This window comes from Nerophis ophidion, linkage group LG08 (assembly GCF_033978795.1).
Source record: "Nerophis ophidion isolate RoL-2023_Sa linkage group LG08, RoL_Noph_v1.0, whole genome shotgun sequence".
NCBI lineage: Eukaryota > Metazoa > Chordata > Actinopteri > Syngnathiformes > Syngnathidae > Nerophis > Nerophis ophidion.
In genome coordinates, this window is record NC_084618.1 from 58,824,711 (window position 1) to 58,847,374 (window position 22,664).

At 42.8% G+C, this 22,664-nt stretch overlaps 2 protein-coding genes across 10 annotated transcripts in view; one reads left to right on the forward strand and one right to left on the reverse strand.

The window, feature by feature from the left end:
• LOC133558047 (uncharacterized) overlaps positions 1 to 22,664 on the forward strand; it is a 45,682-nt gene that overhangs the window by 22,120 nt on the left and 898 nt on the right. For 5 of the 6 annotated variants that reach the window (XR_009807889.1, XR_009807890.1, XR_009807888.1 and 2 more), the window contains one exon: positions 1,597 to 1,658. Coding sequence is in view for 3 of the 6 variants with exons in the window: in XM_061909111.1 (XP_061765095.1) it covers positions 1,597 to 1,658 (62 nt within the window). In the remaining 3 variants the exon portion in view is untranslated. Of the gene's footprint in view, positions 1 to 1,596; positions 1,659 to 10,596; positions 12,178 to 22,664 lie in introns of those variants that run through there. The other variant, XM_061909110.1, reaches the window with a different exon arrangement.
• bahcc1b (BAH domain and coiled-coil containing 1b) overlaps positions 10,762 to 22,664 on the reverse strand; it is a 143,797-nt gene continuing 131,894 nt past the window's right edge. For all 4 annotated transcript variants that reach the window (XM_061909108.1, XM_061909106.1, XM_061909109.1 and 1 more), the window contains 3 exons: positions 19,159 to 20,504; positions 18,838 to 19,074; positions 10,762 to 12,477 (listed from right to left, as the gene is read on the reverse strand). In XM_061909108.1, the coding sequence (XP_061765092.1) occupies positions 12,268 to 12,477; positions 18,838 to 19,074; positions 19,159 to 20,504 (1,793 nt within the window). In that variant the 3' untranslated portion in view covers positions 10,762 to 12,267. The remainder of the gene's footprint in view (positions 12,478 to 18,837; positions 19,075 to 19,158; positions 20,505 to 22,664) is intronic.

The following is a 22,664-nucleotide window of genomic DNA, read 5'->3' on the forward strand; positions in this document are numbered from 1 at the left end:
TGGTGGAGATGCTTGCAACTCTGATTTTTGCATGCAACTTAAAGCATAACAATTAGCCGAGAGACAATTCTTATCTCAACACACTCTTAAGTTGAGGTATCACTGTAATATTTTTTTTAATTTGTCATCACTTTGCCAAGGTCTAATAGAGGACACATTCTGCCCGCCTTAGGTGAAAGTGTTTGGGCTGTTCAGGAAGCACCAAACTCAAACGACACACATGAATGTGTATACACACACACACACACACAATATTCTTGTATTTGTTCCCTTCTTGAGACCGAAAAACGCCTCCCTCTTTAGGACCACCCTTACTAGATATTTAAAGGGGAACATTATCACCACACCTATGTAAGCGTCAATATATACCTTGATGGTGCAGAAAAAAGACCATCTATTTTTTTAACCGATTTCCGAACTCTAAATGGGTGAATTTTGGCGAATTAAACGCCTTTCTGTTTATCGCGCTGGAGGCGATGACGTCAGAATGTGACGTCGCCGAGGTAACACACCCACCATTTTCATTTTCAACACATTACAAACACCGGGTCTCAGCGCTGTTATTTTCCGTTTTTTTGACTATTTTTTGGAACCTTGGAGAAATCAAGTCTCGACGGTGTGTTGTCGGAGGGTGTAACAACACTAACAGGGAGGGATTCAAGTTGCACCACTGGCCCGAAGATGCGAAAGTGTCTGCTGCCAGACCCCCATTGAATGTGCCAGAGTGTCTCCACATTTGACCGGCGATGCTAAGGCACAGAGATGTATGGATAACCTGCAAATGCATTTGCAACGATAGTCAACGAAATCACAAAGATGAGTTTTGTTGATGTTGACTGCCAGCTAATCACTGCTAACATGCTACGCTAATCGATGCTAACATGCTATTTACCAGCGGTGCTAAAGCAGACATGGAACAGACAAGTATGGATAACCTGTTGATGCATTTGCAACTATATTACGTTTCCTTCCACCCACATTTAATGCGAAAAAAACACTTACCAATCGATGGATTTAAGTTGCTCCAGTGTCAAAAGATGCGAAAGTTCTAATCGTTTGGTCCGCACATTTTACCTGCGATTCTAACGCAGCTATTCAGCCAAGCTATGGCTATGAATAGCGTCAATAGCTATTCGCTCAATAGCTTCAGTTTCTTCTTCAATATTTTCATACTCCAACCATCTGTTTCAATACATGCGTAATCTGTTGAATCGCTTAAATCGCTGAAATCTGAGTTTGAATCCGAACTAATGTCACTATATGTTGCTGTGGTATTCCCATTGTTTGTTTACATTGGCAGCACTGTGTGACGTCACAGGGAAATGGCCAGTGTCTTCGCAGAGAGTCGAAAATAAGGCACTTTAAAGCTTTATTTAGGGATATTCCGAAACCGGTAACATTTTGAAAAAAACTTCAGAAAATACAACAAGCCACTGGGAACTGATTTTTATTGTTTTTAACCCTTTTGAAATTGTGATAATGTTCCCCTTTAAATGTTGGTTATTACAACAATAATAAGCTATACATACAATGCAAATATAACAAAGGTAAGCGTTTTGTTAATTATTTATTTATTTTTGTTTGTAATTGTGTTAGGAACTCGCATGGCTGCCGTTTTTGTGACCCCAAGATGCAAGAACCAGGAGAGCGAAGAGAAGGTATGATGAGTTTTATTACTCAAATAACAGAAAAATGAAGCAGTCTTGCATAAAAACGTTCCAACATAAAGTGCGATCTTCGAGCACTGAGGAGTGCTTGAGTGATAACATAAATAGACATATGCTGATTGATAGCAGGTGTGGACCGGCTGCCAATCAACGGCAGGTGAGGAGAAAACAGTGCTCCGCGGAACAAACAGGAAATTTAACAAAATAAGTAAATACAAAAACAAGGAAATCCAACAGAAATTAAGTGACTGATCGTCACAAATTGGCTTTTAATCTTCATTATTTACTTTAAGTTATTACAGTATGTCTCTATATACATATTTATTTATTTATTTATTTATTTTTCATTAATTTTGTCCAAAAGGGGCACATTCCAATTTCTTACACACACTTGTTATTACATATGTTGGCCAATGTGGGAGCACTTCAAATTTTTACACACTCTTGTTATTTCCTATGTTGGCGATAGGGGGAGCACTTTTAAAACCGACACACAGTCCATCCATCCATTTTCTACCGTTTGTCAATTTGAAAAATCTCTCATTTTGGGGACCACCCTAATTTTGATAGATTTCACCACCAGGGGTGCAAATGAGACATTCTCTATTAGATGCAATGGTTTTCCGTATTGGGACCATGATTTCGGTCCTAACTTGTTCACCAGTCCTCATATGGATGATACTTTTCCTTGTTGATGTACAAGAACGCACACACATTCTTGTATGTGTTACTTTCTTGAGACCTCTGAAAAATGCATACCTCTTTAGGACCACACGTTCTAGATATATAAAGATGTGTATTTACAACATTAATAATATATACATACTATGCAAATATAAAAATCATTGTTATGAAAAATGAGTTGGAATTTCACAAAAAAAGGGTCACAGTTTCACAAGAAAAACTTGGAATTGTGGCAGCATTATAATAAAAGTCATAATTTTACTCAATCCAAGTCCAAATTTTACAAGGAACATTGAACATTTTTGCAATATTATGATAAAAGTTGTAATTTTACTCATTAACAGTCCCAATTTTACGAGAAAAGTTTTACATTTTGGCAATTTTATGAAAAGAGTCGTAATTTTACTCGGCAAAAGTCACAATTTTATAAGAAAACTTTCAAATGTTGGCACTTTTATAATAGTAATTGGAATTTTACTTGGCAAAATTATGACAAAAGTTATAATTTTACTCAAATTATGTCACTACTTTACTAGAACAACAACTATATTTTCAATATTGTGATAAAAGTCGGCTTCACGATGGCAGAGGGGTTAGTGCGCCTGCCTCACAATACGAAGGTCCTGGAGTAGTCAGGGTTCAATCCCTGTGGAGTTTGCATGTCCTCCCCGTGAATGTGTGGGTTCCCTCCGGGTACTCCGGTTTCCTCCCACCTCCAAAGACATACACCTGGGGATAGGTTGATTGGCAACACTAAATTGGCCCTAGTGTGTGAATGTGAGTGTGAATGTTGTCTGTCTATATGTGTTGGCCCTGCGTTGAGGTGGCGACTTGTCCAGGGTGTACCCGCCTTCCGCCCGATTGTAGCTGAGATAGGCACCAGCGCCCCCCGCGACCCCAAAGGGAATAAGCGGTAGGAAATGGATAGATGGGTGGGTGATAAAAGTCAGAATTTTATATGACAATTGTCTCCATTTTGCATTAAAAATTAATAGTTTTACATAAAAATGTATTAATTTTACGAGAAAATATTGCAATACTACAAAAACAGAAAGAATATGAGGAATTGTTACCAATTTTGTTACAAAAAAGTCGACACATTGTGAGAAAGACTGCTTTTAGTTAATGTATTTATTCATTTATTTATTTTTTGTAATTGGCTTTTAATCTTTATTATTTACTAAAGTATGTCTCTATATATATATTTATATTGTGTATATATATATATGTATATATATATTTTTTTTAATTAAATGTATATATATATATATATATATATATATATATATATATATATATATATATATATATATATATATATATATATATGTATGTATATTTATTTATTTTAATTAAATGTGGCAAAAGGGGGCGCATTTCAATTTCTTACACACACTTGTTATTACATATGTTGGCCAGAGGGGGAGCACTTTTAAAACGGACACAGTCATTTGATAAAACCCCCTCCTTTTTAGGACCACCCTAATGCTGATAGATTTCACCACCAGGGGTGCAAATTAGATTTTTTTGTTTTTTGTAATGTGCTTAAGGCCGATGACAAAGGAGTCACGGACCACTGATGGCCCATGTGCCGCATTTTGAGCAACCCAGCTGTAGAAGCTAACTGTTAATGGCCACTATAGTCTTAGTACCGTAGTGTATTTGTTCAAACTATGGTTACATATGGGACAAAAGTCGTAAAATCGGCTGTTCTTCTGGCATTTTTTTTTCGGAGATGAATAGGGAAGTCCTTCTTTAGCTACTGTCTTGTTTGATCATATATTGCTGCCTTTGCACATGTCAATGTTTACTTTTTATGCACATTAAATTAACAAAAAAAAATCCTGACTTTGGAGCAATGTTCACAGACTCTAGTATTTGGATCTCTATTAGATGCAATGGTTTTCCATATTGGGACCATGATTTTGGTCCTAACTTGCTCACCGGTCCTCATATAGAAGGTACTTTTCCTTTTTGATGTCTCAAGAAGGGTAGAAATACAAGAACACACACGCACACATGGGAGGACTTTACTTAAAAAGCAAGCAACATTGCAACCTTCCGTCCATCCATCCATTTTTTACCGCTTATTCCCTTTTTGGGGTCGCGGGGGGCGCTGGTGCCTATCTCAGCTACAATCGGGCGGAAGGCGGGGTACACCCTGGACCTATTGTTGATACATGTGTCGAAGAATGTTAGTGAGTGCTTCTCCTCTGCAGAGATAATGCAGCCACCTCCCAGGTGTAACATATCAAGATGCTGATTACACAGGTGCACTTAAGGCAGGTGACAATAAAGGGCAGGCAAGTGAAACCCACTTTTTCAAACATTAATTCCCGCATCAAAAGATCACTACTGCGTTTTTTTTGTGAAATATCCCAAAAATAGGATCCAAACTAACATTTTTGAACGCTCACCTCAGCTGTAGGTACTCGCTATTCCTCTTGCCTAAACGCTACACTGTAGTGATGGGTTGATGAGGCGTCATGAAGCGTTTCGACACATTGCAAAAATGTATTGATACTGTGTCAATAGTGTCACTAAATACTGACATCTGCTGGACATTAAATATCCCTACAGGCAACCTATGAATCGACTCAACTGACACTGATTTTATGACCTAGTACAGGGGTCGGGAACCTTTTTGGCTGAGAGAGCCATACAGGCCAAATATTTTTAAAAGTATTTCCGTGAGAGCGATAACATGTATTTATTTTGTAACACTGAATACAACTATATGCGTGCATTTTTAAGAAAGACCAACATTTTTAGAGTATACTAAGTCTCTTATTGTTTTTTAATAACATTGTTATTCTGAGGCTAACCAAAAATAATGCGACTTATTGAACAGGTGCGGTAGAAACCGGATGGATAGATGAAAATGTTTTATTATTTGAACGTTATTTTTGACACTGTGATTACCAGCGGAATTATTCATTACTTATCGTGTTAAGCAATGTCAGCTAAGATTGATCTGAGAGCCAGGTGCAGTCATCAAAAGAGCCACATCTGGCTGGAGAGCCATAGGTTCCCTACCCCTGACCTAGTATATACAATAATATAAACCAAGTCATTGTATTTCCCATCCATCCATCCATTTTCTACCGCTTATTCCCTTTCGGGGTCGCGGGGGGCACTGGCGCCTATCTCAGCTACAATCGGGCGGAAGGCAAGGTACACCCTGGACAAGTCGCCACCTCATCGCAGGGCCATTACAGATAGACAGACAACATTCATTTAGGATTATTTCATATCTTTATTTAAATATTTAAATACAGTCAATAAATAATGTGAACATGTATCATAACAAGGAAATCTAAGAGAAAGTGTTGTGAATGAGGATACTTGTGGACTGGGAATTTTTTTTTTTTTTTTTCTTTTTTTATATGCGCTCTGAAAACGCACTGTGATTGATTGATTGCAACTTTTATTAGTAGATTGCACAGTTCAGTACATATTCTGTACATTTGACCACTAAATGGTAACACCCGAATAGGTTTTTCAATTTGTTTAAGTCGGGGTCCGCCTTAATCAATTCTTGGTAAAAACGTAATGAGTGATCTATTGAGCTGGATTTGAACCAGTGCCCCAAAGGAACTCAGCATGAGCATCTACAGGTCTCCACTTTACCAACTGAGCTATCGAAAGGATTCGCTAACCTTGCTTTTTAATATAACCAGATGGTTGTGTGGGTGGGACAATGTTGGGTGTTGAGATAGAGGCAGAAGAAGCAAAGCAGCTTGTTAAGACTTTGGATTAGAAAACCCCCGTACTGAAACGGTTCAATACAAATACACGTATCGTTACAGCCCTACTAACAGAGCGAGTAGAAACTTTGAGAGAACAGGATGAAACGACAAGGAAATAAACACAAATACCTTTTTTTCCGATATATGATCAAAATATTCCCACACGGCGGAAATGTTCTCCGACGACGATAAATTACAAATGACCAACAACAGAAGTGCGGCGATTCCGTTGGCAGCAGCATCTCGTTGACAGATGCGCTTCCCTATAAACACAGTTTGGTGCGCAAGCGTCAGTGCGACACAGTTTGCGTATCGCTCACGTGACAGAAACAGCTCAGGATCGGTCACGTGACTTTCGAAAAGCGGTACGCGCACCGACACAGGGTTTTGCTCTATGAGCTCGACGCATGCGCCAAAGCATCGGTGTTGCCAGACCCATCAGAACTACACTGAGTTGCTGAAACAAGCTCGCTAGTTAGCATCATTTAGCTAGAATACTTGTTGTCGCCTGTGTTGACGACTTTCTACTTTGCTCCTCATCGTATTTGGATGATTACAATCCAAACCTTGTTAGCTCCGAACCAGATATGGTCCGAGAGTATTTACTAGTAGCCAGCGAGAAGGTATATTTTAGACGTGGCGAATGTGAACAGAGGTCACAACACCGCAAGTATATTACCTGAGAGGACGTGGCTACTGGATCGCGTTGCCAATTGGTTATGGGTTATACTTGTAGAGAGCTTTTCTACCTTCAAGGTACTCAAAGTGCTTTGACACTACTTCCACATTCACCCATTCACACATTGGTGGTTGGGAGCTGCCATGCAAGGCGCTAACCACGACTCATCAGGATCAAGGGTGAAGTGTCTTGCTCAAGGACACAAAGGATGTGACGAGGTTGGTAGAAGGTGGGGATCGAACCAGGAACCCTGAGGTTGCTGGCACGGTCACTCTCCCAACTGTGCCACACCATCACCCTGTGTGTGTGTGTGTGTGTGTGTGTGTGTGTGTGTGTGTGTGTGTGTGTGTGTGTGTGTGTGTGTGTGTGTGTGTGTTCGTGTTCTTGTATTTCTGCCCTTCTTGAGACATCAACTAGGAAAAGTTCCTTCCATATGAGAACCGGTGAGCAAGTTAGGACCGAAATCATGGTCCCAATACGGAAAACCATTGCATCTAATAGAAAGCCAAATACTAGAGTCTGTGAACATTGCTCCAAAGTCAAGATTTTTTGTTGATTCAGTGTGCATACAAAAGTAAACATTGACAGGTGCAAAGACAGCAATATATGATCAAACAAGACAGTAGCTGAAGAAGGACTTCCCTATTCATCCCTGAAAAAAACCCGCCGGGTGGGAAACTCTTTGAGTTCTTTGCATGCATGTTATATAATATTACATTTTCAATGGTAATGATGTTAGTGAATTATTAGGCAGCACGGTGGAACAGGGGTCAGTGCGTCTCTCTCATCATAAAAAGGTCCAGGGTAAGATCCTATGCTCCGGATCATTCTGTGTGGAGTTTGCATGTTCTCCCAGTGACTGCGTGGGTTCCCTCCGGGTACTCCGGCTTCCTCCAACTTCCAAAGACATGCACCTGGGGATAGGTTGATTGGCAACACTAAATTGGCCCTAGTGTGTGAATGTGAGTGTGAATGTTGTCTGTCTATCTATGTTGGCCCTGTGATGAGGTGGGGACTTGTCCAGGGTGTACTCCGCCTTCCGCCCGAAAGCAGCTGAGTTAGGCTCGGGCACTCCCCGTGACCCCGAACGGGACAAGCAGTAGAAAATGGTTGGATGGATGGATTTTATAATTAGTGAATTATAAACATCTGCGGTACATTGCATGGGACATGTTAAGTGTCAATAAGCCAAAAAAGTTCAAATATAGTGTGCAGAAATGCACCCAACTGCAGGAAATTTAGTCTTGAGTTTCAAAATGTTGTTTCGGGGTTAGCGTGGCAGAACTTTGTGCCGATAGAAATGTTTATCTTTTTTTGTCAGTTTTCTCAAAGGGTGCTCTCATCCCTGAAAGTGTGCAGATTCACAGTTTTGGCCTATTTGACTGTTTTACTTTAGTCTCCATGAAGTGCCAACTAATAGCAAAACACACATTGGCAAACAACTGAAACCTAGGTCACCTGCTCAGTGGCCCTGTGGTTACAGTGTCCACCCTGAGAGCGGTAGGTCATGAGTTCTAACCCCAGCCGATTCATACCAAACAATGTAAAAATGGGACCCATTACCTCCCTGCAAGGGTTGGAATTGGGGGTTAAATTACCAAAAATGATACCTGGGCGCGGCCACCGCTGCTGCTCAATGCTCCCAGGGGTCTGAACAAAGGGATGGGTCAAATGCAAAGGACAAATTTCACCACACCTAGTGTGTGTGTGACTATCAGTGGTACTTTAACTTTAAGCTTGAACATGATTGCTATTATTTATGTTTGGTGGTCCCACCAACGCCGCGAATACAAGAACACACGCGCACGTTTGAATGAGCCCGTGGCATGTTTGCGCTTTACTGCGTGAAAGCACTCTCCCATTAACCCAGAGGGCACCCTCATACCCCCGCCCTGCCTCCCATTGTGCCCCTATCTCCCGCAGCATTGTGGGTAAAGTAGTCGAACAATGTCGGCCAGATAAGCTCAATGCAAACCTGCTGATAAGGAGTCAAAGACTGCACTTAACGTCTCTGTGTGAGGGTGTTTTTTAAGGTGTCGCTTGATTGGGGAGCCAATGAAGAGGCCCTGCAGCGTGTGTGTGTGTGTCACATTGGCAGGTTGTGGTGTTTCATATCTTTGTAATAACATGCTGAAGCGCTGAAAGACGGTAGACAAAAGCAAAGCAAACACACATATTGGACAAAAGAATGTGATTTTAAACAGTGGCTAAGGACCATTAAATATGTGTACTAGAAGAAAAAATGGTGAGTCACTCACTACCTCTTTCCTGTGTGTGAGTGTGTGTGTGTGTGTGTGTGTGTGTGTGTGTGTGTGTGTGTGTGTGTGTGTGTGGAGAGGGGGGGGGCTCTTGCTTGAGGAAGGAGCGGCTATCAGTCCAAAAGTTTATGGCCGTACAGCTTTCTTAATGCCACGGGCGCACGGCAACCAGACTGCGATTAGAGGTCAGAAATGAGACCTCCACACAGACATGAACGTCGCAATACGAATTTGTTTATGGCATCGTTAAAAAAAAAAATGGTGTGAATATGTCACAAAGTCTGAAATAAAATAGAGTAAATTGGGCTCACCTTGTTCCGGAAAAGCCCACACCCTGCTGGAGATAATCTCATGGCGCCCATCTTAAACACACACACGCACCCACATGCACGCACGCCCGCGTACAAGCAAAAACACACAAATGTATTGTGCAAAAAATATTATGTTTAAATTTTCATTAGTTACCTTATATAATAGCAAGTTTAAAAATATCTAGTTTGCCTAAATGTATAGTTATTTTTAAAAAAATATTTTTAATACATTATTATAAGCAGCTTTGAAATTATTAGAAGTGACTTTTTTTCCAAATCGTATTTAAGAATTGTATTTTATTTGTTATTAATTTATTTTTTTTGTGTAGCATGTAAAGCAAAGTTATTTAGCTAAATTGTTTTGGGGCAACATTTCCAGAAAGCTGTGCAGTAAAAAAAAAAAAAAGAAGCAGTATGTTGGATTAACTCTTAAAGAGTTGATATTAACACTGAATTGGTCCCACTCAAAAATATCTCAATGGCCAGTGTCAACTGTTCAGATATAATTCTACTCAATTTAGTGTCACAATTAAAAATGTATGTGAATTATATTTATGTAGCGCTTTTACATAGTTAAACCCAATATCTAAGATACATTTAAACCAGTGTGGGTTGCACTGGGAGCAGGTGGGTAAAGTGTCTTGCCCAAAGACACAATGGCAGTAACTAGGATGGCAGAAGCGGGGATCAAACCTGGAACCCTCAGGTTGCTGGCACGGCCGCTTTACCAAACGAGCTGAACCGCCCCAATAATGAAATGTGTAAAATTACTTAACACTGTTGCTTTTTCACACTGGTCAGAATAATATGGTAACACTTTATATAGCTATTTTTACTCCATATTTAGTTTTAAAATAACACCAATGTGTAGTTATTTTTATTTATATTATGTTCTATATTACTAAATTAGTAACGCATCAGAAATAAATACAAACATAACTTCTTCCTTTACTATGTTTATTATTTTGTATTCGTCCTCCACAGTAGACATTTTCATTTTTATTTTGGCAGTTATTACTTTCAGGTAAAAAATAAATAAAAAATAGCCTTGTGGTATATATACAGTGTAACACAAAACTGATTTTACAGTAAAAAAACCAACAAAAAACTGGCAAATTAATCCAAATTTGACATACTAACCACAAGAGGAGCCGTAGAGAAAAAAACACTGTTACTTGTAATTTAAGTGAAGGTTTGAAACCCATGCAGGTTGAAAGTTGATCTTGATCTGGGCTTTGTTCATTTAAGGGTTCTCTTCCATTTGGATTATCGCAAAGACCTAAGCCACCTGCACGACCTGCCTGCAGTTTCCCTCATGAAACTGCAGGCAATGAAGAACACAAGGCGCTATTCACAGAGCTAACACCCAAGGGGAAAGAGGGAAAAATAAATAAAACATAAAACATACCGATGCCATTTTTCTTAAGAATTTTTTTTAATGAAACACAAAAAAAAACAATAAAATTAAGATAAATATTTGTCATTTTGTACAATTGGAAATATTCATGAAATACTTCCATAATAAGAAATAATATATTTAGTAGGCCATCTCAACCATACAAAGCAGGGTCCAGTGGGAGGAAAACTATGTCCAAATGGGATGATCAGAAGTGAATCCAGTGTTTTCTTGTTTTAAAGTTTTTTGTTTTGTATATATTTTTTTAAGTTTCACATTTTAAAAAGTGTTTGTCATCAACATAGTTGTCAAAAGTCAAAGCCCTACAAAGAAAAAGGCATGTGTGTTCTTCCCCCTGTACATCCTAGACAAATCACAGGCTTGCATAAACCATAAGAAAACAAACAAATGTATAACACACACACACACACACACGCACGCACACACACGAGCGCACGCAGACATTTTTGGCAAAGTAGGAATAAAAGTGACGAGAAGCATTTTATGATTTGATCTCTTTCTGTCTCTCAACATCGTCCCATTGATTGGCGCTGATTGTCCTTCACAGTCACATGATGCCATTCTGGTTGCCATAGAAACCTCAAGTGCATCAGCTGGGCAGTGTGCAGACAATGTCGCTGCGACGTCTCTGGGAGGGCTGTCATAGCAACACTGGATGAACATGAAACATCTGTGATTGCAGGGGTCCCGGATTCAGATTTGATTGATTCGAATCATAAACTGACAAAAGTGTAAACTCACAGGTGCTTTGGTATCGTTCTTTTAGATGCCAGATAAATATTTACATTTGAGAGGACGAGGGGGGGGAAAAGCAGAAACTTGGTTTCTTTTGCAGTCAGCTTCTTCCAGGAAATAATTCAGAAAGCTTTCGAGCCCCCCAGTAGTAGGCCGAGCTACCACGTCACCTGGTCTGTGATCGTGTTCAGTGCATTCCAACAGCCTTTAACATCTAAATAAAAATGCTCCGCAGACAAAAAATAAAAGACAAGGACAAATATCTATGTATAGTATTTACATTATTGTACACGTGATGCTACTTAAAGCCCGTACACACTCTCCCATGCACACACTCACTCCCAAAAAAAGCAAAGCGACTACCTGTACAAGTGTCTTCGCACCTGACTGGTACGAGAGAGGTATTGATGTGTATGGCTTGACAGAAGGTGTGTGTTCAAAGACATAGCAATGGCACACACGCAGTCCAAATGTGTGGAGTTATTTTTGTTTTTTTGGTCCAGTTGGGATCTCTTCGTCGTCAAACTAGCAGTATAAGACCTTCCAAGTATGCTTTACAGGGACTCCTTCCCATCTAGTCTTCCAGCGATGGAACTCCAAAGTGCTTCCTTTAGTTCCTGTTGGCTTGTTGTTGGCTCTTGAGTTTCCAGGACGACCTCCTTAAACAGGTGCCAGAAGTATCTATAGGTATCCTCCTTCTGTCTCGTCCTGACTGGAAATCATGGAAGCCATCAGCGTGATTGTTTTGGACGTTCTAGCCGCGGGCGTTAGGACACGATAGCCATGCCGTCAGCGCCGATCAGCTGGCCTGTGGTGGGCTCGTAGGTTCCCGCCAGGTAGAAAAGGTCATTCCCTGTGGCGCTGGACTTGTGGTCTCGGATCAGGTGATCGTACTCGACCCTGCTGACCACCTGGCAGCGATGTGAGATGGTCTGGACGTCGTTCTCGTCCTCGTGACTCGACTGGTACAAAGCATTCTGGGAGAGGAAGGTGGAGATAACATGGAATTATAGTCAACAAACACAATTTGAGGTGACTTCCTGTTTCATCGACAATTTGTTCGCTCTCTGCAGGACTCATTTTTACTTTGCATTCTCACCCCATGCAGAGAATCAACAGCAAGATCGTGCAACCAAATTTAATAATTGATACTGTCCCTCCCATTGCTCATTCATCACTTCCTGTTTTGCTGGGTTACCAGACCGTGAGGGCCTTTGTTCATGCAACCAACCAATTCTTTCTCGTTTCTTCTGACCCCAAAAAATGTTCATTTAAATTATGTATCTATACATATACATACATATACAATGTATATGTATATATATGTATATATATATATATATATATATATATATATATATATATATATATATATATATATATAAAATTATACATATACAGAGTACTACATGTACACATATATACAGGTATACATACATATATATATACTGTACACACATATATATACATACATATACATATATATAGAGATACATATATATACATACATACATACATACTGTATAGTTAATATACAAACATTATACATGAATATATATATATAATTATACATATACACAGTACTACAGGTACACTTATACATGTATACATATATATATATATATATATATATATATATATATATATATATATATATATATATATATAATTATGCATATATCCAGTTCTACATGTATACATATATACATATATATGCACAATTAAACATATATAGATGTATACAAATACACTTTATATATACATATATTATATACATACATTATATATTAGACTTAGACTTACTTTTATTGTCATTCAAATTTGAACTTTGCAGTACAGATAAAAACAAAATTTTGTTGTTGCTCATGGTAGTGCAGAATAAAAGTGCAATAAGGTGCAGATATAAATAAATATACATATATATTTTATATATATATATGTATATATATATACACACACATATATATATATGTATATATATATATATACACACACACACACACACAAATATATATATATATACATCGAACATATTTTTTATTGATATCGATTGTGTCAATCACGATGTTTATTGATATTGTTACATCAGCCCAGCCCTAGCGTGAGAACCTTATTGTTATTTTGACCTGCAATTGATCAGACTCTGCTTCAGAACAACCATATTAATCTCAATAAACCGCAGCTCCTCAGTTGCAGTAGCACTCATGCTGCTCCAGACCATGACACTACCACCACCATGCTTGACTGTAGACAAACTTAATGATCTTAGTACTCACTTCTGTTGCCAGCTATTTGACAATACAATTTTCAGAGAATAATACATATTTATAAGCTGTACACTGACTACTCAAAGTTACATAAATAAAATGTGAGAGGTGTACTCCCTTTTGTTAGATTCCGGGCCTGATCTACTAAGATCCAAAAAACAGGCTGAAATGCACGTGCATATAATAAAACTGCACGTAGTATTTATACAATAGTATGAGATTAGAGGCGCCAGGGATGGTTCTGTATACAATTGATAAGTACTGCAGACTGCCCCATTTCAATGAGAATTTGGCATGTACTACCGGATGTGCCCATGGAGACACACATTTCCCTCTGCATTCATGACATCATATGCTCCAACGGTTCAACCTGTGCTGTTTTGTTATGTTGTGGAATATGCAGCACACACCACCTTTTTGTAGATGTAGAATTACGATCTCGACCAGCGATTCTCAAACTGCGGTGGTACATGGGCTCCATGTAGTGGTACGCCATAATCACTTGATTAAAATACAGTGTTTTATTTTCCTATATTCCTATAATTGAACAGTGTTACTGTTCAAACTGTGTATAATGTTACAGTGGCCAAAAATAATAAATATACTTGTTAAATAAAACATCAGTCTAGGTTTAATGAATACTGAGGACTACTACACTACTTTTCCTCCGCTCTGTGGAACCATTGGCGAGTAAGCCTGTATGCTGGACATTGAATATTGTGGAATGTTTTTTATTTATTACATTTTTTATTTTTTGATATACAAGTTTTTATTTTATTTTATTTCTGCTTGTCCATCCATCCATCATCTTCCGCTTATCCGAGGTCGGGTCGCGGGGGCAACAGCCTAAGCAGGGAAACCCAGACTTCCCTCTCCCCAGCCACTTCGTCTAGCTCTTCCCGGGGGATCCCGAGGCGTTCCCAGGCCAGCCGGGAGACATAGTCTTCCCAACGTGTCCTGGGTCTTCCCCGTGGCCTCCTACCGGTTGGACGTGCCCTAAACACCTCCCTAGGGAGGCGTTCGGGTGGCATCCTGACCAGATGCCCGAACCACCTCATCTGGCTCCTCTCGATGTGAAGGAGCAGCGGCTTTACTTTGAGTTCCTCCCGGATGGCAGAGCTTCTCACCCTATCTCTAAGGGAGAGCCCCGCCACACGGCGGAGGAAACTCATTTCGGCCGCTTGTACCCGTGATCTTATCCTTTCGGTCATGACCCAAAGCTCATGACCATAGGTGAGGATGGGAACGTAGATCGACCGGTAAATTGAGAGCTTTGCCTTCCGGCTCAGCTCCTTCTTCACCACAACGGATCGGTACAACGTCCGCATTACTGAAGACGCCGCACCGATCCGCCTGTCGATCTCACGATCCACTCTTCCCTCACTCGTGAACAAGACTCCTAGGTACTTGAACTCCTCCACTTGGGGCAGGGTCTCCTCCCCAACCCGGAGATGGCACTCCACCCTTTTCCGGGCGAGAACCATGGACTCTGACTTGGAGGTGCTGATTCTCATTCCGGTCGCTTCACACTCGGCTGCGAACCGATCCAGCGAGAGCTGAAGATCCCGGTCAGATGAAGCCATCAGGACCACATCATCTGCAAAAAGCAGAGACCTAATCCTGCGGTTACCAAACCGGAACCCCTCAACGCCTTGACTGCGCCTAGAAATTCTGTCCATAAAAGTTATGAACAGAATCGGTGACAAAGGACAGCCTTGGCGGAGTCCAACCCTCACTGGAAATGTGTTCGACTTACTGCCGGCAATGCGAACCAAGCTCTGGCACTGATCGTACAGGGAACGGACCGCCACAATAAGACAGTCCGATACCCCACACTCTGTGAGCACTCCCCACAGGACTTCCCGAGGGACACGGTCGAATGCCTTCTCCAAGTCCACAAAGCACATGTAGACTGGTTGGGCAAACTCCCATGCACCCTCAAGAACCCTGCCGAGAGTATCGAGCTGGTCCACAGTTCCACGACCAGGACGAAAACCACACTGTTCCTCCTGAATCCGAGGTTCGACTATCCGACGTAGCCTCCTCTCCAGTACACCTGAATAAACCTTACCGGGAAGGCTGAGGAGTGTGATCCCACGATAGTTGGAACACACCCTCCGGTCCCCCTTCTTAAAGAGAGGAACCACCACCCCGGTCTGCCAATCCAGAGGTACCGCCCCCGATGTCCACGCGATGCTGCAAAGTCTTGTCAACCAAGACAGCCCCACAGCATCCAGAGCCTTAAGGAACTCCGGGCGGATCTCGTCCACCCCTGGGGCCTTGCCACCAAGGAGCTTTTTAACTACCTCAGCGACCTCAGCCCCAGAAATAGGAGAGTCCACCACAGACTCCCCAGGCACTGCTTCCTCATAGGAAGACGTGTTGGTGGGATTGAGGAGGTCTTCGAAGTATTCCTTCCACCTATCCACAACATCCGCAGTCGAGGTCAGCAGAACACCATCCGCACCATACACGGTGTTGATAGTGCACTGCTTCCCCTTCCTGAGGCGGCGGACGGTGGTCCAGAATCGCTTCGAAGCCGTCCGGAAGTCGTTTTCCATGGCTTCCCCGAACTCTTCCCATGTCCGAGTTTTTGCCTCCGCGACCGCTGAAGCTGCACACTGCTTGGCCTGTCGGTACCTGTCCACTGCCTCCGGAGTCCTATGAGCCAAAAGGACCCGATAGGACTCCTTCTTCAGCTTGACGGCATCCCTCACCGCTGGTGTCCACCAAGGGGTTTTAGGATTGCCGCCCCGACAGGCACCAACTACCTTGCGGCCACAGCTCCGATCTGCCGCCTCGACAATAGAGTTGCGGAACATGGTCCACTCGAACTCAATGTCCAGCACCTCCCTCGTGACATGTTCAAAGTTCTTCCGGAGGTGGGAATTGAAACTTTGTCTGACAGGAGACTCTGCCAGACGTTCCCAGCAGACCCTCACAATGCGTTTGGGCCTCCCAGGTCTGTCCGGCATCCTCCCCCACCATCGCAGCCAACTCACCACCAGGTGGTGATCGGTAGAAAGCTCCGCCCCTCTCTTCACCCGAGTGTCCAAAACATGAGGCCGCAAATCCGATGACACAACTACAAAGTCGATCATGGAACTGCGGCCTAGGGTGTCCTGGTGCCAAGTGCACATATGGACACCCTTATGTTTGAACATGGTGTTTGTTATCGACAAACTGTGACGAGCACAAAAGTCCAATAACAAAACACCACTCGGGCGGCCATTCTTCCCAATCACGCCTCTCCAGGTTTCACTGTCGCTGCCAACGTGAGCGTTGAAGTCTCCCAGTAGGACAAGGGAATCACCCGGGGGAGCACTTTCCAGTACTCCCTCGAGTGTTCCCAAAAAGGGTGGGTACTCTGAACTGCTGTTTGGTGCATAAGCACAAACAACAGTCAGGACCCGTCCCCCCACCCGAAGGCGGAGGGAGGCTACCCTTTCGTCCACCGGGTTGAACTCCAACGTACAGGCTTTGAGCCGGGGGGAAACAAGAATTGCCACCCCAGCCCGTCGCCTCTCACACCAGAGTGGAAGAGGGTCCAATCCCTCTCGAGAGAAGTGGTTCCAGAGCCCTTGCTGTGCGTCGAAGTGAGTCCGACTATATCCAGCCGGAATTTCTCCACTTCGCGCACTAGCTCAGGCTCTTTCCCCCCCAGTGAGGTGACGTTCCACGTCCCAAGAGCTAGCTTCTGTAGCCGAGGATCGGACCGCCAAGTGCCCTGCCTTCGGCTGTCGCCCAGCTCACAATGCACCCGACCTCTATGGCCCCTGCTATGGGTGGTGAGCCCATTGGAGGGGTGACCCACGTTGCCTCTTCGGGCTGTGCCCGGCCGGGCCCCATGGGAACAGGCCCGGCCACCAGGCGCTCGCCATCGTGCCCCACCTCCGGGCCTGGCTCCAGAGGGGGGCCCCGGTGACCCGCGTCCGGGCGAGGGAAATCTGGGTCCATGGTTTTTCATCTTCATAAAGGTCTTCGAGCTGCTCTTTGTCTGATCCCTCACCTAGAACCTGTTTGCCTTGGGAGACCCTACCAGGGGGCTTTATGCCCCCGGACAACATAGCTCCTAGGATCATTGGGACACGCAAACTCCTCTACCACGATAAGGTTGCAGCTCAGAGAGGAGTATTTCTGCTTGTATTTCCATATCACAGAGAAAGAAACCAATACAACGATAAAACCCAAATAAAAGAAATATTTCTGCTTGTATTTCTTTTATTTGGGTTTTATCGTTGTATTGGTTTCTTTCTCTGTGATATGGATCCCCTGGGTCTGAAATAAAATGACTACTACTACTACTCCTACTGTATTTTAATGTTGGTCATTATGGTGGTACTTGGATAGCCAAGTATTTTCCCAGGTGGTACTTGGTGAAAAAAGTTTGAGAACCACGGGTCTACACAACTGAACCTATTTTTAGCACACCAAAGGTGCGCTATGCGGGGTGCCGGTTGTGATTGTGCATCTGGAATAATCCAGAAATGCATGCAAAAATGTGTTTTCTAATAAGAAAAAAAAAATGCTGGGAGACACCAAAACAAATCATTTGAATTTGTTTGAGCCCTTTAAGTCACCCGGCAGCTATCGAATTCTAAAACAACATTCCTGAATAGACTATATGTCTATTTCTGTACTTTAATCATGACAGTCTAAATATGTTGACACACAAATCGGACGGAGGATTCTCTCTCCATCGTCTGGCTTTGCAGCGCAATCACCTCCTTTCTCACAGGCCTTTGTGCGTAACTGTGCCAGTTTGCATGCACATTTCAAACGTGCTAAATATAGACACGTAATAGCAGCCACAGAACAGTGATCAGTCTTGATAAATCACATTGCGAGTGCTAAATGTTGTACGTTTTGTGGGCGTTCAGAGAATCATCATCAATTCTGCATCTAGAGGGAAGACAGACACGCTAAATGGATTGCGCTCTCTATTGATCAATTAAGAGCCACAATCCTGTGAGCACAAGTGTAGTAGATCATTTTTGCGTATGCTGTTAAATTTGCACGTTTTAACACACGCAAACCTTTAATAAGTCAGAGCCACTCGCTGATCTTTACCTTGCCGTCGCAGTGTCGCTTTCCCAGGCGTGTCTCCTCTGGGTGGTAAAACCACTTGACTCTGACCACCATGCTGGAGCTCCATGACTCCCACAGACTCTCCACTCTGCCCACGTAAGGCAACTGAGGCCGGCCGGGCGACAGGAAGACGGCGCAGTCGCCGACCCGCACCGTCTCCTTGCCTCGCACGAGAGCCTTGTAGAAGAGCTTGCGGGCTTTCCCCTTCAGACCTCTCCTCTACAACACAGACAAGCAGGACTATTGATGTATTTGATGTTTAGGTATGCTTACATCTTTAGGATTCCTTAGGTAGGTTCTTACCTGTGTTGGGTTGCCAAACCATTTCCACAGCTGGCGCCCCGGCCGCAGCGGAGCCATGTTGGTTTGAGGCTCAGGTGATGACATCCTCTGCCTTTTAGCTGCAGTTGGGTCTTTGGAAGAAGGTTTAAGCTGCTGGTTTGCTGGATGGTGATCGACTCCTTCCTTCCTCTTCAGTTGAGTCTTGGCCGCCACACCTCCTTTGGAAAAGTACTCGGTCCTGTCCTCAGACCTGTCCGCCCTCCCTTTGGACGCAGGGTGGGTCATCCCGGCCACATAAGGGTGAGCTGGCGTTGTGGTGGTCGGGTTGGTGTTAGTGGACTCCAGGCTCAGCAGGTCAGGGGTCAAGTTCTGCCTGTTTTTGTGCTTGTCCTGCTGAAGCAGAGCGCGGCGCAGGAGGACCGACGAGGACTCTTCGTCGGAAGAATAGGAGGAGTCGTTGTCGGAGGAGCAAACGGACGAGGACGACATGGAGCCGGAAGAAGAAGAGGATGAAGAAGAGGAGGAGAAGCAGACTGAGAGGCGGGAGAGAAAGCGTCCGTTTCGATGAGATGAAACCGCTGGGCCTCTTCTTGGCGTCCTTGCATCTCGACCGCCGTCCTCGTTTTCCTCATCCAGCTCCGAGTAAGAACTTGGACAGTCGCTGGCGTAGTCCAAACTGTAATCTCCAGCTTGGCCTCCATGGCTGCCTGACAATTGGTCTTTCTGCAGATCCCCATCCCCTCCTCCTTTCTTTGTATCCTTCACCAACATGGACGGGTGGATGTATCGTAGCGGAGCGCCCGCCGGTGAAAAGCTCCTCCCTCCTCTTCCTCCATTCCCAAGCCGAAGCAGGGCTTTGCTATTCTTTGTTTTCGGCGACATCACACCTTCATGGTCAAGCTTGACCAAGAACTGCTTTCTGTCTCGCTCGCTAGCCGGCTTCTTGCTCCCAGTCGCCACGGTGACAGCCAGGGAGCATGAAGAAGAGTCCCGAGGCGTCACGGTTGATACGGCGTTCACCAGGCGCCCGGGTGTGGTGGTTCCTCCACTTCCAAAGGCGGAGTAGCCATTAGCGATGCTGCTAAACGAGTCGACCGCAAAAGGGGAGCCAAAGATGCCTTTGTGGGGGGTTAAGGGCGTGAGAGGGTGGGAGGCGGGGCAATGAAACAACCCGACGTTTCGCTCTCGGGATCTCTTCTGGGTTTTACGAGAAGTCCCGTTGAAGAGGAAGAAGTCAACTGGGGGTCTCTTCCTGGGTGCAGACCAGCTCACCAAGGAAGTGTTGTCTTTAATTCGAGAGTCGGACTCTGATGTTGCTGCTGTGCTGGCAGTCTTAGGCACTGAGTGGATTTTCTTGGGCCTGCCAACTGAGAAAAGAGACAGCAGAGAAGAGTTAGAATCAATAAGAAGTGACAGTTTTGGGGAACAGACTGAGATTAATAGTAGAAGTAAAATCTACGCAGAAATTTAATACCATTATCTTCAGCAAGCCAGGTAGGTTTGGACAAATCCAGCACCTGTCTCTAACTAAAGCGTTCTTGTGATGAGTGACACGCATACTGTATGTTTCTCAGCTACACTAAAACACTGACGACGCTTCATCAAATCATGATTAATGTGCTTACATGTGGAAACGGAATTTTGTTCATATACAGCAGCTGCATTCTCAGTGATTCAGACGTGTCACGTAAGTCAAAGATGTGACCTGAAACCCTGTTTGTGTGTGCTTTCTGACTGTGGGAGTGTTTGATATTTGATATTCAATATAGAGGAACTATTTAAGAAAGGTGTTCTTGTAGCCGGTTCTCATTAGAATCTGGCAGGGAATTGAACAAGTTAAGCAAGACATCCGTCATATGTTGTAAACAGGATCGTAAACTAGTTGAAAAACTTATTTGGGTGTTACCTTTTAGCAGTCAATTGTATGGAATATGTATTGTACAATCCACTAATAAAACTTTCAATCAATCAATCAATTGCATCATTTTCAATCAATTGCATCATTTGAATGAACTTCAAACAACATTTGTTCACAAATGTAATGCAAGAACATTCCTCGGATGCACTACATTTATTTGCTAAAAACTGGGTTTAACAAACCAGTCTGAGTGTATTTTGAAGCAAAACTGACCAGAAATCACACCAGTCAGTCTCCTCACTCATCTTTTCCACTGAAAAATATGCATTGACCCGATCACCCACCAAATAACAACACTCGCCGCCTTTTAAAGGTCAAATTAAGTTGTGTGAGTAATCTGCGGATGTAAAGTACAACCTTGATTTACAAACACCTCTCTTTGCGACTTTTTCAGTTCACATACATCGCACCAAACATGCCTCTGTGTGCGAACCACATCTCGGCCTATGAACTCATTCATTCATTCATTTTGCATGTCGCTGGAAGCCATAAGGCGCTACCGTTTTGATGACATCACTTCCTGTACACACGGGCGATGCCATTTTGAAGAAGCAAGGCCCCTTGTGTCACACCAGGTTTGCATCCTGTACATACAATTTTAAAGAGGCGGGGCATTAGCATTGTTATCTTCAACAGCGAGCGGCACTGTTAATTTGTATATCTCCAAAATAGTCGTACCTTGGTCTTAGAGATTCCTTTGTGTGATCAGAAACAATTTAAATGTGTCCAAACTCAAAGTCTCGATGTATAGCATCGGGTTGCTATACAACCGCATTCCGCTAGCGTTTTAGCTAGTTAGCCTCAGGCTTGCGGCCTCTTCACTTTGAGGATTTTATCAGCAAAGGAGGTTTTGTACCGCAGCAAGTCTTTAATTGTGATGAGACCTGATTTTTTGGGAAAAAAACGGCGAAGGAGAAAGCACTACCAGTACACAAGCCAGTGAAGGATCGTCTCACACTGATAGTTTGTGCCAACGCTAGTGGGGTCCCACAGTGTTCAAACCATGCCAATAATATTCAAAGACACAAGGTAAAAACTTTTTTTTTTATGCTGTTTTTAGCAACATGGTTGTTAATGTTTTGGAGCGCACCAACAAGAATTTTGTGTGCGCGTGTTGACAATTAAGCTTGCTGTTAATGTTGTTGTGTTTGGATAAAAAGAGAATGATGAGCCAGTACCCCCTTGTTATGTTATGTTATATATATATATATATATATATATATATATATATATATATATATATATATATATATATATATATACATATATATATCAGCCCGATTGTAGCTGAGATAGGCACCAGCGCCCCCCGGGACCCCAAAGGGAATAAGCGGTAGGAAATGGATGGATGGATATACATATGGTGCAAATGTTGTCTGTCTATCTGTGTTGGCCCTGTGATGAGGTGGTACGCACAAATGCAGCTGAGATAGGCTCCAGCACCCCGTGACGCCAAAAGGGACAAGCCGTAGTAAATGGATGGATGGATATGTGTGTGTGTATAAATATATATATGTATATATATATATATATATATATACACACACACACTTATTATTGTTTCTTCAAAGCATGCATGTCAAGACCTTGGAACAATTATTTATATTTT